At 49.2% G+C, this 15,853-nt stretch overlaps 1 protein-coding gene across 1 annotated transcript in view; it reads right to left on the bottom strand.

Annotated features, from left to right (window-relative positions):
* Positions 1-627: 627 nt before the first annotated feature.
* Positions 628-15,853, bottom strand: part of KPNA1 (karyopherin subunit alpha 1) — an 80,327-nt gene continuing 65,101 nt past the window's right edge. The window contains exons 12-14 of the mRNA XM_054163827.1: positions 8,687-8,814; positions 5,804-5,982; positions 628-1,543 (exon numbers count right to left, since the gene is read on the bottom strand). Of these exons, the coding sequence (XP_054019802.1) occupies positions 1,356-1,543; positions 5,804-5,982; positions 8,687-8,814 (495 nt within the window). The 3' untranslated portion in view covers positions 628-1,355. The remainder of the gene's footprint in view (positions 1,544-5,803; positions 5,983-8,686; positions 8,815-15,853) is intronic.

Raw genomic sequence — 15,853 nt, forward strand, 5'->3', positions numbered from 1 at the left:
AGGCTGCGGAGCCAAGAACATGCTGCTAGCAGAAGAGCAGTCTACAGCTGCGGCTGACAGCTGCCATGCAGTCAGCAAGGCCTTACAGATGTCACCTGTAGGAACCACGCTTTCCATGCTAATTCACCTGAAGTCCCAATAACAGCAAAGAGGGAAGAATGAAATGGAAGGGCCGGGTGTGAAGATTCCTATCCTTTGAGCGTAGTGTCACTGTAGCTGTTAAATAAGGAGCTTGACCAGCTTGACCATTTGATCAGGTGAGCTGGAGTGGAAGCTTTTGTCTTGTGAAAACAAAAAAGGAGCCCTAACGCTCCTTGTGCTAACTTTTACAAATCATGGTTTGTGTACTCAGAAGGGAAGTTTTCCAGAAGACAAATCCGTTCAAGTCACACGGCGTAAAAATGTAAGGAGGCAGAGAGGAAGTTTTCAGCCATAATACCAAGGGACCAGACTTTGGAGAATGAAGCCAGAAAGGCCTTGATTTTCAAGGAAGGTCCAGCTGGATCATACTCTGCTGGCAAGCAGAAGCAGGGATAGTTTCTCCATTCTAGAAGCTGGTTTGGAAAGTCCTTTCTGGGGATGCAGGAAGAGCAACCGATTCCCAGGGCTTTTTGCGTGTACTGATGGGTGGCCAGGAAAGCCTGGGAAGGTTATACAAATCTCCACAGTGGTCTGCAGTCCCGCTTGGGAGCTTGGTGTTGAGGAGGGATGGGGCCAGATGTGTTCAGTATTCTTAAGAACCGGAAAATATGTCCTTTGCAGCTTGTTGTTGCAGGGGACAGAGAACTTACTCCATTATTTGTAACATGTCCTGTATGCCAATAACTCCAGCTGGCACATACAGCAAAGTGGATATGTTGCATGTGAAGATTCAACTCATCTCTCACAGCCATCTGAAGAGGCGTCCAGGGAAGAAAATGGGGACTGAATTCAGCTACGTTCTCGCAAAGTCTGAATGTCTCCCTGGACCGCAGGTACACCCTGCAGCCAAGACAAGAGAAAGGCAGCCTCATCTTGGATGCCTGGAGTGTGGGGGAGAGTGGAGGAGGGATCATTTTCCTCTAATAGGAGCAGGGAATATCTCAAAGTATAGAAAGGTGTCTCAACTCCACAAAGGTATCAGTGGAGAGGCTGAGAAGCTAGAGGAGAAGGGTGATTCTGGTGACCCTTTTGCCAAGGAGGGGCATCCTGCCACGGAGAGCCAAAAGTTTTCCAGACGTATGTAAGAGCATGTGCACAAGGCAAGCAAATGAGCGCAAACAGGGTTATGGAAAACATTGAGAATCACTCCACAGGTGGCTTGTGGCTCGACAACAGGATTGGCTAGGTAGAGGAGCACACAGCAAAGGGGCACTTCAGAGCTGGAAGCCTTCCATGGGAGCCTCGCACTGCTGGAAGATGTACTGTTGCTGGCTGAGATCCACCTGTGGGGCAATGCTGCTGTCTTCATCTTCTGTCCCAAAGTAGTGCTCAATCAGATCAAAGGCCTTCTGATAAATCTCTTGATTTTCGTGGCTCTGCAGGAATTCAATCTTGTCCAGGCCTGCAGAGAAAAGAAATACACAGACATGACGATTTGCTGCAAGCACACGGTCAGTCAGGCTGTTCTATCTCCCACCTTCCAAAAGGAGACCTCTCCCTCACGGAGATCCTTACCCAACACATGCTCTCCACAGCCAACAAAAATCAGGCTGAACTACAGACCTCCCTGCAACTGTGAGATGTGTTCCAATACTTTGTTTGCCTCAACCACTTCACTCAAAGCAACAAGCTCAAATGTACAAAGAATGTGCCCTCAAAGACTTTTTCCAAAGAGACTTTTAGGACTTCTCTTTAAACTGCCCTCACAGTGCTTCATTTACAAGGACCATGACTACAAAAGCATGTAATTGCAAGCTGGAGGAGACCTTTGGTAGTGAATAGAATAGAACAGAACAGGAATAGAATTAACCAGGTTGGAAAAACCCTCAGAGATCATCAAGTCCAATTTGTCACCCAACACCATCTAATCAACTCAACCATGGCACCAAGTGCCTCAGCCAGTCTCTTCCTAAACACCTCCAGTGATGGTGACTCCACCACCTCCCTGGGCAGCACATTCCAATGGCCAATCTCTCATTCTATGAAGAACTTCTTCCTAACATCCAGCCTGAACCTCCCCTGGCACAGCTTGAGACTGTGTCCTCTTGTTCTGGTGCTGCTTGCCTGGGAGGAGAGACCAACCCCACCTGGCTACAACCTCCCTTCAGGGAGTTGTGGACAGCAAGAAGGTCTCCCCTGAGCCTCCTCTTCTCCAGGCTAAGCAACCCCAGCTCCCTCAGCCTCTCCTCACAGGGCTGTGCTCCAGACCCCTCCCCAGCTTTGTTGCCCTTCTCTGGACACCTTCCAGCAACTCAACATCTTTCCTAAACTGAGGGGCCCAGAACTGGACACAGGACTCAAGGTGTGGCCTAACCAGTGCTGAGTACAGGGCACAATGACTTCCCTGCTCCTGCTGGCCACACTGTTCCTGATGCAGGCCAGGATGCCATTGGCCTTCTTGGCCACCTGGGCACACTGCTGGCTCATGTTCCACCTACTGTCAACCACTACCCCCAGGTCCCTCTCTGCCTGGCTGCTCTCAGCCACTCTGACCCCGGCCTGTAGCACTGCATGGGGTTGCTGTGGCCAATGTGCAGAACCTGGCACTTGGATGTGTTCAATCTCATGCCCTTGGACTCTGCCCATCTGTCCAGCCTGTCGAGGTCCCTCTGCAGAGCCTCTCTACCCTCCAGCAGATCAACTCCAGCCCCCAGCTTGGTGTCGTCAGCAAATTTACTGCTGATGGACTCAATGCCCTCATCCAGATCATCAATAAAGATATTGAACAGGATGGGGCCCAGCACTAGTGCCTGGCTGCCAGCTGGCTGTGTCACCATTCACCACCACTCTCTGGGCTCAGCCTCCAGCCAGTTCCTAACCCAGCTCAGAGCTGCTGTCCAAGCCAGGGGCTGACAGCTTGGCCAGGAGTTTGCTGTGGGGGACGGTGTCAAAGGCCTTGCTGAGGTGCAGGTAGACTACATCCACAGCCTGCCCCACATCCACCAGGTGGGTCACTTGATCATAGAAGATCAGGTTGGTCAGGCAGGACCTGCCCTTCCTAAATCCATGCTGGCTGGGCCTGATCCCTTGGCCATCCTCTAAGTGCTGTGTGATTGCACTCAGGATGACCTGTTCCATAACCTTGCCTGGCACTGAGGTCAGGCTGACTGGCCTGGAATTCCCTGGCTCGTCCAACCTGCCCTGCTTGTGGATGGGTACCACGTTGGCCAGCTTCCAGTCCTCTGGGATGTCTCCAGTGAGCCAGGAGTGTTGAAAAAAGATGGAGAGTGGCTTGCACTTGCAGGGATCCAGGTGGCTGAGCAGGTCTCTAACTACTTTCTCCTGGCTCACAGGGGAACTATACTGCTCCCTGATTCCATCTGCCAGCTCTGCAGGCCAGCTGTCTGGAAGACATTCTGTCCTGCTATTAAAATTTGAGGCAAAGAAGGTGTTAAGTACCTCTGCCTTTTCCTTACCTTTAGTTACAATATTCCCCTCCATGTCCACCAAGGAGTGGAGGTTGTCCCTGCCCTTCCTCTTGCTATTAATGTATTTATAGAAGGACTTTTTGTTGTCCTTCACAGCAGAGGCCAGGCTAAGCTCCAAATGTGCTTTTGCCTCCCTAATTTTTTTCCTGCATGACCTAGCAACATCCTTAAACATTCCATGGGTCACCTCTCCTTCCTTCCAGAGATGATACCTCCTCTTTTTTCCCCTCAATTCACTCAGAAGCTCATTGCCCATCCAGGCTGTCTGCCCCAGGGCTCATCTCTGGCACATTGGCACAGCCTGGTCTGAGCTTTCAAGAGTTCTTTCTGGAAGCAGCTGCAGCCCTCCTGGACCCCTTTGTTTTTAAGGGCTGTTTCCCAAGGTACCTTCTGAGTTAGTTTCTTGAGTAACCTGAAGCCTGCCCTCTGGAAGTCGAGAGTGGAGGTTTTGTTGCTGCCCCTCTTAGCTTGCCTGCATATTGAACACTCAATTATCTCATGGTCACTGCACCCCAGACAGCCTCCAACCACCACATCCCCGCCAGCCCTTCTCTGCTTGTAAAAAGAAAGTCAAGCAGAGCCTTACCCCTGGTAGGCTCACGCAGCACCTGGGATAAGAAGCTGTCCCCCATGCACTCTAAGAACCTCCTGGACTGTCTCCTCTCTGCTGTGTTGAGTTCCCAGCAGGTATCAGGCAGGTTGAAGTTGCCCATAAGAACAAGGCCTGGTGATCTTAAGACAGCTTCTAGCTGCCTATAGAATAATTCATCAACCTCTTCCTCCTGGTTGGGTGGTCTATAACAGACTCCAGCCAGGATGTCAGCCCTGTTAGCCTTCCCTCTAATTCTCACCCACAGGCACTCAACCTGATCATCCTTGATCTCCAGTTCCATGGTGTCTAGAGCCTCCCTGATGCACAGGGCCACTCCTCCACCCCTTCTCCCTCACCTGTCTCTCCTGTAGCCATCAATTGCAGCGCTCCAGTCATGTGAGTCATCCCACCAAGTTTCTGTGATGGCAACTACATCATAACTCTCCTCCTGTAACTAGGCTTCCAGCTCCTCTTGTTTGTTACCCATGCTGCATTCCCATACCCAACCAGCATACCCATGCTGGTTTCACCCCTGACTCCAGCTTACCACCCCCAGACTCCTGTCTGGGGGGGTAGGAAGGTTCTACAGAGGGAGCTGGACAAGCTGGATCAATGGCCTGAGGTCAGCTGTATAAGATTGAAAAATGCTAAGTTCTAAGTCCTGCACATGGGTCACAACAACCCCATGAAGGCTTCAGGCTTGGGGAGGAGTGCCTGGAGACTGCCCAGCAAAAAAAGCCCAAAGGTGTTGATCAACAGATGGCTGAAGATGAGCCAGCATGTGCCCAGGTAGCCAAGAAAGCAAACAGCATCCTGTCCTCCTGGGCTGAGCACTGGTGAGGCCATCTTGAGTAGTGGTTCAGTTTTGGGGCCCTCACTACAAGAAAAACATTGAGGTGCTGGAACATGTCCAGAGAAAGGCAATGAAACTGGTAAAGGGTCTGGAGAACAGGTCTAATAAAGAGTGGCTGAGCAAACTTGGGTTGTTTAATCTGGAGAAAAGAAGGCTGGTGGGAGACCTTTTGGCTCTCTCTAACTCCCTGGAAGGAGGTTGGAGCAAGGTGGGTGCTAGTCTCATCTGTGCAGTAACAGGGCAGAGGATGAGAGGAAATGGCCTAAAGTTATGCCAGGGGAGGTTTAGGTTGGTTACTAGAAGAAACTTCTTGACTGAAAGGCTCTCAAAGACTGGAATAGGCTCCCCAGAGAGGTAGCTGAATTCCCATCCCTGTAGATGTTGATGTGTGCCAGTACATGCAAGAACCTCAGCACAGCAAATGCAAACAAGATTGCTTGTACTGCCATAATTCTACAAGGCAGCAGAGAGGGAAAGGTTTGAAATCTGAGTGAGACAGCAGCACACCTGAACTTTCATCTGCTGTGGAGGGAAGAGACTAAGTCTTCATGACACCCAGAAGGATCAATCAGTGTCAAAGGAAATTAAGAGTATCTCCAAACACTGTGTCAAATCTACATGCAGATGGTGTACAAAACGGGAGCACACTGGGAAATGGAGACTTGTCAAAGAACAGCTGCTTTTCAGGTAATAGTGATGAATAAGTTAGTAACATTGGGTCTACTGAAACTCTAAAGGGTTTGCAATCACTGCTGTAACTCCTGACTACCACAGGTGCTCTGCTCATACCGTAGGCCTCTTCAATAAGGGCGCAGTAAGGATTGATGCCGGAGCCGCTGCGTTTGGACTCCTGCTCGCCAAGCCTCAGGATGTTCTCCAGCCCATTCAGTGCTACTTGCACAATCTTTGAGTCCATTACCGTAAGGAGGTCGCAGAGTGGTTTGATGCATCCCAGTTCTACTAAATACCTGAAAAACACCACAGGGAACCCAGTGAATTGCCCTGCAAAAATCATAATGGGAGTAGACGCTTAAGCACCTGGCACGAGCGGCTAAGAACAAAACCCATCACAGAAGATACCAACTTGACTGCAGAAACTGAAGGAATTGTACACTTCTATTATAATTCAGACACTTATAATACTAATTACTATATGTAAATAATAGTAACAATACACTAATAATATATACACTCATAATTTACACAAAGTCTACATTTGTATCCAGTAATTCCTGCTGAAGCAAAGCAAACAGTGCTAAAATACTTCCTCTGCTTCTCTTGAGACAACAGCATAACTTTGTGTCGTAGTTTGGGCTGGGTGCCCTCTGCTGCAGGGGTGTTTCCTGTGTCCAGAAGTCCATCCCAGTGGGTGGACTCAGGAAATTAGGTATTTCTACCATAATCCCTTGCACCACTATAAATTTTGCGGTGGGGTCTGGCACTTCCTCTTTCCTTCCCTCTCCGAGACTTGGTAACTGGGGGAGAGATCTCCCGGCCATGGGCCTGATTGGGCCCAAGGCCACAGGGGGATGGGCAGTCTCAGGCCTGGCCAGCTGAGACTAGCCCAGCAGAGGGAGGGGGAAGAAGGAGCCCTGGGGGTTTTGGATGCACCCTCAGGTGGGGTTTGGGGTCTTTCTGGGTTTACTTTGGTTTCTTTCTTGTCACCATGTTTCCTTTTGTGCACACTCACTGTTCTCTATTTAAACTCTCCACTAGTTTTGCAATCAGTTTGTCTGCGTCGTTATTCCTGCCTGTGGTGGGGAGGGGGTTTGCCCCAACCCATTACATTTTGCAACACACATTTTTATTGCATAAAGCCCTATTAGTAAAAGCCTGTATTAATTTAACAATCTGACAATCTCATTATGTTACACAGAATTGGTTATTAAGCAGCACAACGTGTGGAAGTTAAACAGGAAAAACAATGCACACACACGCCCTTGTCTGAGGGGCTGAGCTGTAACCCTCCAAACTGCGACGTGCTTTGTGACACTGTGCAGCAGCCACTGAGGAATTGGTTGAAAAGCTGCATTTAGGTTTTTTTCCAGAGGAGAGAAACAGTTCAATTAAGTAAGTATTGCAGTTGCAATATTTCTGTGGTTTCTCCCTAGAGGAAAGAATGGTTCGTTCACAACTCTACACAAAGACAGGGTCTCGCTGGATACAAGGCTGGAAGCACAGAGAAATGCTCTCCAGTTCCTAGGCTGTCTGCTTGGTGTTGCAGTCCAGATGTTTTATAGAGGTTGGATTTGCCTTGTGCAATGCTTTCAGGACCAGATGTAAGCAGGTGAAGACCTTTATTACGTTACACAGCCAAGTCACGCAGTCTGTTAGAAGGCACATGTGTCACATCTCAGTTGGTCATTTTCTACTGGCATGTGTGTAATTAAGGCATACAATAGGTCAAAATAACAAAACAATATTTTAACACATCCAACCACATTCTGCCCAGCTTCTCTCCTTCAGTTCCAAGGTGTTTATATTGCTCTCAGAGTCAAAGACAAAACATAGCCCTCTCTAATTTAAGCAAAGGCAAATCTTCCCTATAGCCTTCTAAAGCTATCTGAAAACAACCTCTTCCCACATCTCCCCCTTTCTGTCTATTAATAGAGCAACACTTCTGATTGACCTTTCTAAAATTCTTTGCATACATAGAGGCAAGCAAGTTAAAACTCACTATACAGCAAAAGCACTTCTGCCACACAGCGTGTCTAACAGACCGATGTAACCCATACAAGACACAGTGCTTAGGTTGAGCCAATTACAACATTCTAACAGAACTGGCATAACATATGGTTCAAGATAACAAACCTTCTAGTGACAAGCATACATTCCTTTCCACTTATCTTACAAGGTCAGAACACAAACAGAACAGTTACTTCTTTCAGACAGAAAGCCCCATCCTACAGCTTTGAGCTTACTCGTTTGCCACTGTGACAGCTTTAGGCTGTGCCTTTAAGAAAAGACAGCTACAGAATAATCTAGCTGAATGTTTTGGTGTGGAAAGGAAAACAAAGACAATTCTAAACGAATTTCATTGGGAGATCAGTAGAAATCTAGCTTTAAGAACTTAGTTGGAGTTCAGTCTGTTCAGTCAGTCTGCGCAGCTGCTTTCTGTCTGTTCTGTTCTTGACCTTGGGCTAATGAGATAAGACACTAACTTTTTCTTTCCTCCCTTAACAACTGCTCTGAGCTAACAAAATTTCCCTTAATATCCATTTTCTCTCTTTAATCCTTTCTGGGAAAAGGGGAGGAAGGGGGAAAGGGGTTTTGGGGGGAGCCCTCCTCCATCAGGAGGGAGTGTGTGTGTCATGTGCTTTCCTGTCTATTTTTGCATATACTGCAGATACTGAATATTTTGTATATATTCACTGCATTTCATTCTGCTTGTACAAATACAGCCCTTTCCATTTGCTTCTCTGACTGAGTTAGCTGTGGTTTGTGTGGGGGGGGAGAACGGAACTTTCTCACCACCACAGCCACCTGCCTGATCTCTCAAAGAAGAGCTTAGATCTTACCAGTTCCAATCTTCACATTTCACTCTTCTTATCAACAAAGAAGACTTGATTAGGCCTGAACACATTGTACACAGGGATTAAGACACAAAGATCCACAAACACAAGCAGTAATTCACCACTCAGTTGCATGGAAAGGATTTAAGCTGTTTCGTACTTGATCTGCTCAGCAGAGCCTCCAGACGTCGCGTTTGTGATTGCCCAAGCGGCCTCCTTCCTTGTTCGAAACTCAGCTGTTTGCAAAATATTGATGAGAGCAGGGAAGATGTGGGCATCTATGACTGTCTGCAACAACAAATCACACATCAGCTTAGGAGAGATGCTAACAATCAGCTCATTGTCCCGAGCTACGCAGTGCCTAAAGCTCAGCACAACACATTAAACGGTGAAATGTCATTATCACAGAATCACACAGAACGGTAGGAGTTGGAAGGGACCCCTGAAGATCATCCAGGCCAACCCCCCCTGCTAGGGCATCTTCATCTATAGTAAATAACACAGGAAAATGCCCAGGGTTTGGAATATCATAGTATCATATCATATCATAGTACCAGTCAGGGTTGGAAGGGACCACAAGGATCATCTAGTTCCAACCCCCCTGCCGTGGGCAGGGACACCCCACACTAGGTCAGGCTGGCCAGAGCCTCATCCAGCCTGGGCTTAAACACCTCCAGGGACAGGGCCTCAACCACCTCCCTGGACAACCCATTCCAGGGCTTCACCACTCTCATGGGGAAGAACTTCCTCCTCCCCTCCAGCCTGAATCTCCCCACTTCCAGCTTCATTCCATTCCCCCTAGTCCTATCACTGCCTGAGATCCTGAGAAGTCCCTCCCCAGCCTTCTTGTAGCCCCCTTCAGATACTGGAAGGCCACAATTAGGAATGCCTCCAGAGATGGAGATTAAGGGGCTAGAAATCACTTTGCAGTTTTACATTCAAAACTATTTATCACCAGGGTCTGTGCTTGCCCAGGTGGCCAAGAAGGCCAATGGCATCCTGGCCTGCATCAGAAATAGTGTGGCCAGCAGGAGCAGGGAAGTCATTGTGCCCTGGACTCAGCACTGGTTAGGCCACACCTTGAGTCCTGGGTCCAGTTCTGGGACCCTCAATTTAAGAAGGACATTGAGACACTTGAATGTGTCCAGAGAAGGGCAACAAAGCTGGGGAGGGGTCTGGAGCACAGCCCTGTGAGGAGAGGCTGAGGGAGCTGGGGTTGCTTAGCCTGGAGAAGAGGAGGCTCAGGGCAGACCTTATTGCTGTCTCCAACTCCTTGAAGGGAGGTTGTAGCCAGGTGGGGGTTGGTCTCTTCTCCCAGGCAACCACCACCAGAACAAGAAAACACAGTCTCAAGTTGTGCCAGGGGAGGTTTAGGCTGGAGGTGAGGAGAAAGTTCTCCCCAGAAAAGAGTAATTGGCCATTGGAATGTGCTGCCCAGGGAGGTGGTGGAGTCAATGTCCCTGAAGGTGTTAAAAAAGGGATTGGTTGTGGCACTTGGAGCCATGGTTTAGTTAGTCATGAGGTCTGGGGTGCTAGGTTGGACTTGATGATCTCTGAGGTCTTTTCCCACCTTGTTGATTCTATGATTATCTGTTGACCCAACATCACCATGCCCAGTGCCCTTAATTGACTTAAGAGTATTCACTTGACAAAAAACTTGCACCCCCACGGAGGGCAGTGAGCCACTTGTCACCACAGCGGGTACTGGCAATACAGTGGCTCTCCAGGAACTGTCCTGAGCCCAAAATTCCAGCAGGGCCTTGGAGAGCTTGCTTAAGTTTTAGAACAGACAGGAGAGCAGAAATGTCTGCAATCAGTAGTAAAATCACTGAGAGACCTGGATGCAAAACCCCACGACCCCAAAGTGCAATAAAAGGGAACTGGTGGAATCACAAATGAGTGCCCCACTGCAGGAATCACTTTTTGTCTTGTGGGGGAAGAAGGTTAACCTATGCCCAGGTAAGAGCTGGTGCCACTGATGTTAACATCTTCGAATGTGATTTACTGTTGTAAAGCATGGAAACTTGGCATTGTGCAAAACAGCAGTAAATCAGAGAGACTCTGAAGCAACATGGGCTGACAGTGACACAGTTACATCTAGACACTTGTTGGAGACCTCAGCACCCCTGATCTCATCACAAATGTAAGCCAGGACTCTCTCTCTCTGCCGTTGCACGCCTGGGCACGGACATGGTGGGAGCTGATCTAGAGGAGAGGTGCCTTCACTCAGGTATGTGCTCCATACAATTCAGCAAGTTGGCCAGTGACAAAACCCAAGGAACAGTGGCAGCTTACTGCCAGTCACGGATGATTACTGGAGTGGGTCCAGGGAAGGGCAATGAAGCTGGTGAAGGCACTGGGGAACAAATCTTATGTGGAGCATCTGGGGAAACTAGGGTTGTTTAGCTTGGAGAAAAGGAGGCTGAGGGGAGACCTTCTTCCACACTACAACTCCTTGAAAGGAGATTTGAGACAGGTTTGGGTCAGTCTCTAACAAGTGACAGGACAAGAGAAAATAGCCTCAAGTTGCACCAGAGAAGGTTCAGGTTGGGTATCAGAAGAAACTCCTTGACTTGAAGGGTTCTCAAAGCCTGGAATATGCTACCCAGGGAGGTGGTTGAATCCCCAAGGAGGTGTTTCAAAGACACAGAGTTGTGGTGCTGAGGGACATGGTTTAGCAGCAGACTTGGTAGAGTTGGAGAATGGTTGGCCTGGGTGATCTTAAAGGTCTTTCCAAGCAAAATGATCCTATGTTGGAACAACACACACTAACACTCTGCTTCCAAAGGCAATCACCAGCAGAGGCACAGCAAAACTCTAGTCACATTAGTTTTTTTTCTTCTTTTTAAACAGCTACAGTTGCAGCAAAAAGTTCCAGTCAGACTACAGCTGTATGAGAAGATCTGTGCTCAGCTGCCCTAACTGCAGCACCCAGTAATTCCTCTGTCTCCTCCATCAAGAACCTTGCTCAAAACCCAAAGAACAAATCTTTCCCCGTTCACCTTCTAGGATGCCACTTGTCTCACAGCCTATGGAGGTGCTCTTCCATGGAATCCATCTGACATTTTAGGGTCCCTCCTTACCACCTAAGTCCCAGCACATCCTCTGAAGATGGATCTACATATGGGGCAACGTTAAAGACATTAGAACAAGAGTAAGGATTCCCATTTCGGCCTTTTTAGCCTTTCCCTCATGACTCTGAACGATAGAATTGTTTCAGTTGGAAAGCAACTCTAAGAGAGGCCAACCATCAACCCAACACCACCAAGCCCACGAAACCATGTCCTGAGGCATTCCTAATTGTGGCCTTCCAGTATCTGAAGGGGGCTACAATTAGGCTGGGGAGGGACTTCTCAGGATATCAGGCAGTGATAGGACTAGGGGGAATGGAATGAAGCTGGAAGTGGGGAGATTCAGGCTGGAGGTGAGGAGGAAGTTCTTCCCCATGAGAGTGGTGAAGCCCTGGAATGGGTTGTCCAGGGAGGTGCTTGAGGCCCCATCCCTGGAAGTGTTTAAGCCCAGGCTGGCTGAGGCTCTGGCCAGCCTGACCTAGTGTGGGGTGTCCCTGCCCATGGCAGGGGGGTTGGAACTAGATGATCTTTGTGGTCCCTTCCAACCCTGACTGATGCTATGATATGATGAAGTGCCATGTCTGCAAGTTGTTTGAATACCTCCAGGGCTGGTGATTCAACCACCTGCCTGAACTTGCAATATTCATGTTGGCTTTAGCCTACTACCACTAGGCACTGAGGTGCTTTCTTCAGAATATATTAGTAATCTAATTTCTGCATAACAGGGAATCCAGAACCCATCCTTCAATACACTGAAGCAACACTGCCCAACAGCACCCATTTGTGTTTGTCAGAACTGAGTTCACACCTTGACTTGGAACTAAGAGTCTTTCAGAAAACAGAAACTGAGCTTCAATTGAAATCTTCCAGTTTAATTGGAAACTGAACTGAATTGTAATCCTTAGTCCTTCAGTCCCTCCCCTCAGTCCTGAAGTGACAACTTCTTTCTGTGTTTTGTTTAAACAGGTGGCATCCCTGTACTGTGGCTATCCATGGGGGTCCCCTCTCTCTGGGAAACATTTATCCTTCTTATTTATTCTAATCAATCTCCACTATATAGTATTTGATTTTTGAAGAGTGAATTTTCCATGTTGCATTACATCTGCCCTGATGTTCAAGATACAATAGAATAGAAGTAACCAGGTTGGAAAAGACCTCAAAGATTGCCAAGTCCAACCTATCACCCAACACCACCTAATCAACTAAACCATGGCACCAAGTGCCTCATCCAGGCTCTTCTTAAACATCTCCAGTGATGGTGACTCCACCACCTCCCTGGGCAGCACATCCCAATGGCCAATCTCTCTTGCTGGGAAGAACTTCTTCCTAACATCCAGCCTGAACCTCCCCTGGCACAGCTTGAGACTGTGTCCTCTTGTTCTGGTGCTGGTTGCCTGGGAGAAGAGACCAACCCCCACCTGGCTACAACCTCCCTTCAGGGAGTTGCAGACAGCAATGAGGTCTCCCCTGAGCCTCCTCTTCTGCAGGCTAAGCAACCCCAGCTCCCTCAGCCTCTCCTCACAGGGCTGTGCTCCAGACCCCTCCCCAGCTTTGTTGCCCTTCTCTGGACACCTTCCAGCAACTCAACATCTTTCCTAAACCGAGGGGCCCAGAACTGGATACAATCTGTACCACATCTCTGCATCTTTTAAGCATCTCCAGAGATTATTCAACCACCTCCCTGGGGAAGTTGTTCCAGTGTTTTGATAACCCTTTCAGTAAAAGTTTCTTCTAACAGCCAACCTAAACTTCCAGCAGTGCAACTTGAAGCCACTTCCCCTTGTCCTATCATTTGCTACTAAAGAGAAGAGACTGACTCTCACCTCACAGAATGGTAGGGGTTAGAAGAGATCTCTGGAGATCATCTAGTCCAACTGCCCTGCTAGAGCAGGATCACCTAGAGGCAGGGGAGGAGGTGCTGCTCTCTGTATCAGGTACCAGCTGGAATCAGTGGAGCTCCACCTGGGCAAGGCTGATGAGCTGGTTGAGAGCATATGGGTGAAGATTAAGGGTAAGACAGGGGAAGGTGATGCCACCATAGGGTCTCCTACAGGCCACCTGAGCAGCAGAACCAAGCAGATGAGGCCCTCCACAGGCAAATAGAAGCAGCTTCCAGGTCACAAGTCCTGCTTTTCATGAGTGATTTCAACCACCCTGACATCTGCTGGAGGGACAACACAGCTGGGTACAGCATTCCAGGATGTTCCTGGAATGCACAGATGACAGCTTCCTCCTCCAAATGGTAGAGGAAGCAACGAGAAAAGGCTGTGCTGGAGCTTGTTCTCACCAGTAGGGAAGGGCTGGTGACCAATGTGAGGCTCAGGGAGAACCTTGGCTGCAGTGACCACGAAGCAGAAGAATTTAAGATCCTCAGAGCAACTAGGAGGTTGTGTCCCAAGCTTACAATCTTGGATTTTAGGCATGCAGATTTTGATCATTTCAGGGATCTGCTGGTCAAAGTATCATGGGACAAAGGCCTAGAGGGAAGAGGGGCCCAGGACAGCTGGGCAGTGTTCAAGGATCACCTTCTCCGTCCCCAGGAGCAAAGTATAGCCACAAGGAGGAAAGCAGGAGAGAGGGCTAGGAGACCTGCCTGGATGAGCAAGGAGCTCCTGGACGTGCTGTCACACAAAAAGAAACTCTACAAGGAGTGGAAGAAAGGACAGCTGGAATGGGGGCATGTAAGGAAGCTGCCTGAGCAGCAAGAGACCTGCTTAGAAAAGCTAAAGCTCAGTTAGAATTCAAACTAGCCAGGGAGAGCCAGGGGAACAGCAAACATTTCTATAGGTATAGTAATGGTAAAAAGAAGCCTGGGGAAGGTGTGGGCCCCAGGGGAGCTGGTGATGAGTGACATGGAGAAGGATGAGGTTCTCAAGGACCTCTTTGCCTCGGTCCTCACTGGCAAGGGCTCCAGCTGCACTCCCAGAATAATGGAAGATAATGGCAGGGACTGGAAGAAGGAACTGCCCATGGTGAGTGAAGGTCAGGTTGTGACCATCTGAAGAACCTGGAAGTGTTCAAGTCCATGGGACCTGATGGGATACACCCAGGGGTGCTGAGGGAGCTGGGGAGGAGGCTGCTAAACTGCTCTCCATCATATTCCAAAAGTCCTGGCAGTCTGGGGAGGTCCTCACTGACTGGAGAAGGGGAAACATAACTCCCATTGCCAAAAAGGGAAAGAGGGATGACCCAGGGAACTATAGACCACTGGTAACATCATGGAGCAGATCCTCCTGGAGGCACTGCTGAGGCAAAAGAATGTCAAAGAGGTGATTAGGCACAATCAGCACAGCTTCACCAAGGGCAAATCCTGCCTGACAAACCTGGTGGCCTTCTGTGACAAGGTCACAACATCAATAGATGAAGGCAGAGCAACTGAGGTCATTGACCTGGACCTGAGCAAAGCCTTCAACACTGTGCCACACCACATCCTGGTCCCCAGCCTGGTGCAGGATGGGTTCCATGGATGGACAATTCAGTAGGTACAGAGCTGGCTTGAGTGCCACAGCGAAAGGGCGGCTGTCAATGGGCCATGGCCAAGTGGAGTCCAGGTACAAGTGGAGTCCCTCAGGGATCAGCACTGGGACCAGGATTGTTTAACATCTTTGTTGGTGCCATGGACAGTGGCACTGAGTGCACCCTCAGCAGGTTTGCTGATGACACCAAGCTGTGTGGTGCAGCTGACAGCTGGAGGGAAGGGATCCATCCAGAGGGACTTGGACAGGCTGGAGAGGTGGGCCCATGGCAAACTCATGAGGTTCAACAAGACCAAGTGCAAGGTCCTGCAGCTGGGTCGGGGCAATCCCAAGCACCAATATAGGCTGGGCAGGGCCTGGGGGTGCTGGTGGAGGAGAAGCTCAACAGGAGCCAGCAGTGAGCACTTGCAGCCCAGAGAGCAAATCAGATCCTGGGCTGCATCAAGAGAAGTACAGCCAGCAGGGCAAGGGAGGGGATTCTCCCTCCCTACTCCATTCTGGTGAGACCCCACCTGGAGTACTGTGTCCAGTTCTGGGGCCTCTATTACAGGAAGGATCTGGAGCATGCTGGAGCATGTGCAGAGGATGAGCAGAGGGCTGGAGCACCTCTCCTATGAGGGCAGGCTGAGGAAGATGGGACTATTCAGTCTACAGAAGAGAAGGCTCAGAGACCTTATTGTGGCCTTCCCGTATCTGAAGCGGGCTACAAGAAAGCTGGGGAGGGACTTTTTAGGGTGTGAGGGAGTGACAGGACTGGGGGGAATGGATAAAAACTAGAAA

This window comes from Dryobates pubescens, chromosome 8 (assembly GCF_014839835.1).
Source record: "Dryobates pubescens isolate bDryPub1 chromosome 8, bDryPub1.pri, whole genome shotgun sequence".
Lineage (NCBI taxonomy): Eukaryota > Metazoa > Chordata > Aves > Piciformes > Picidae > Dryobates > Dryobates pubescens.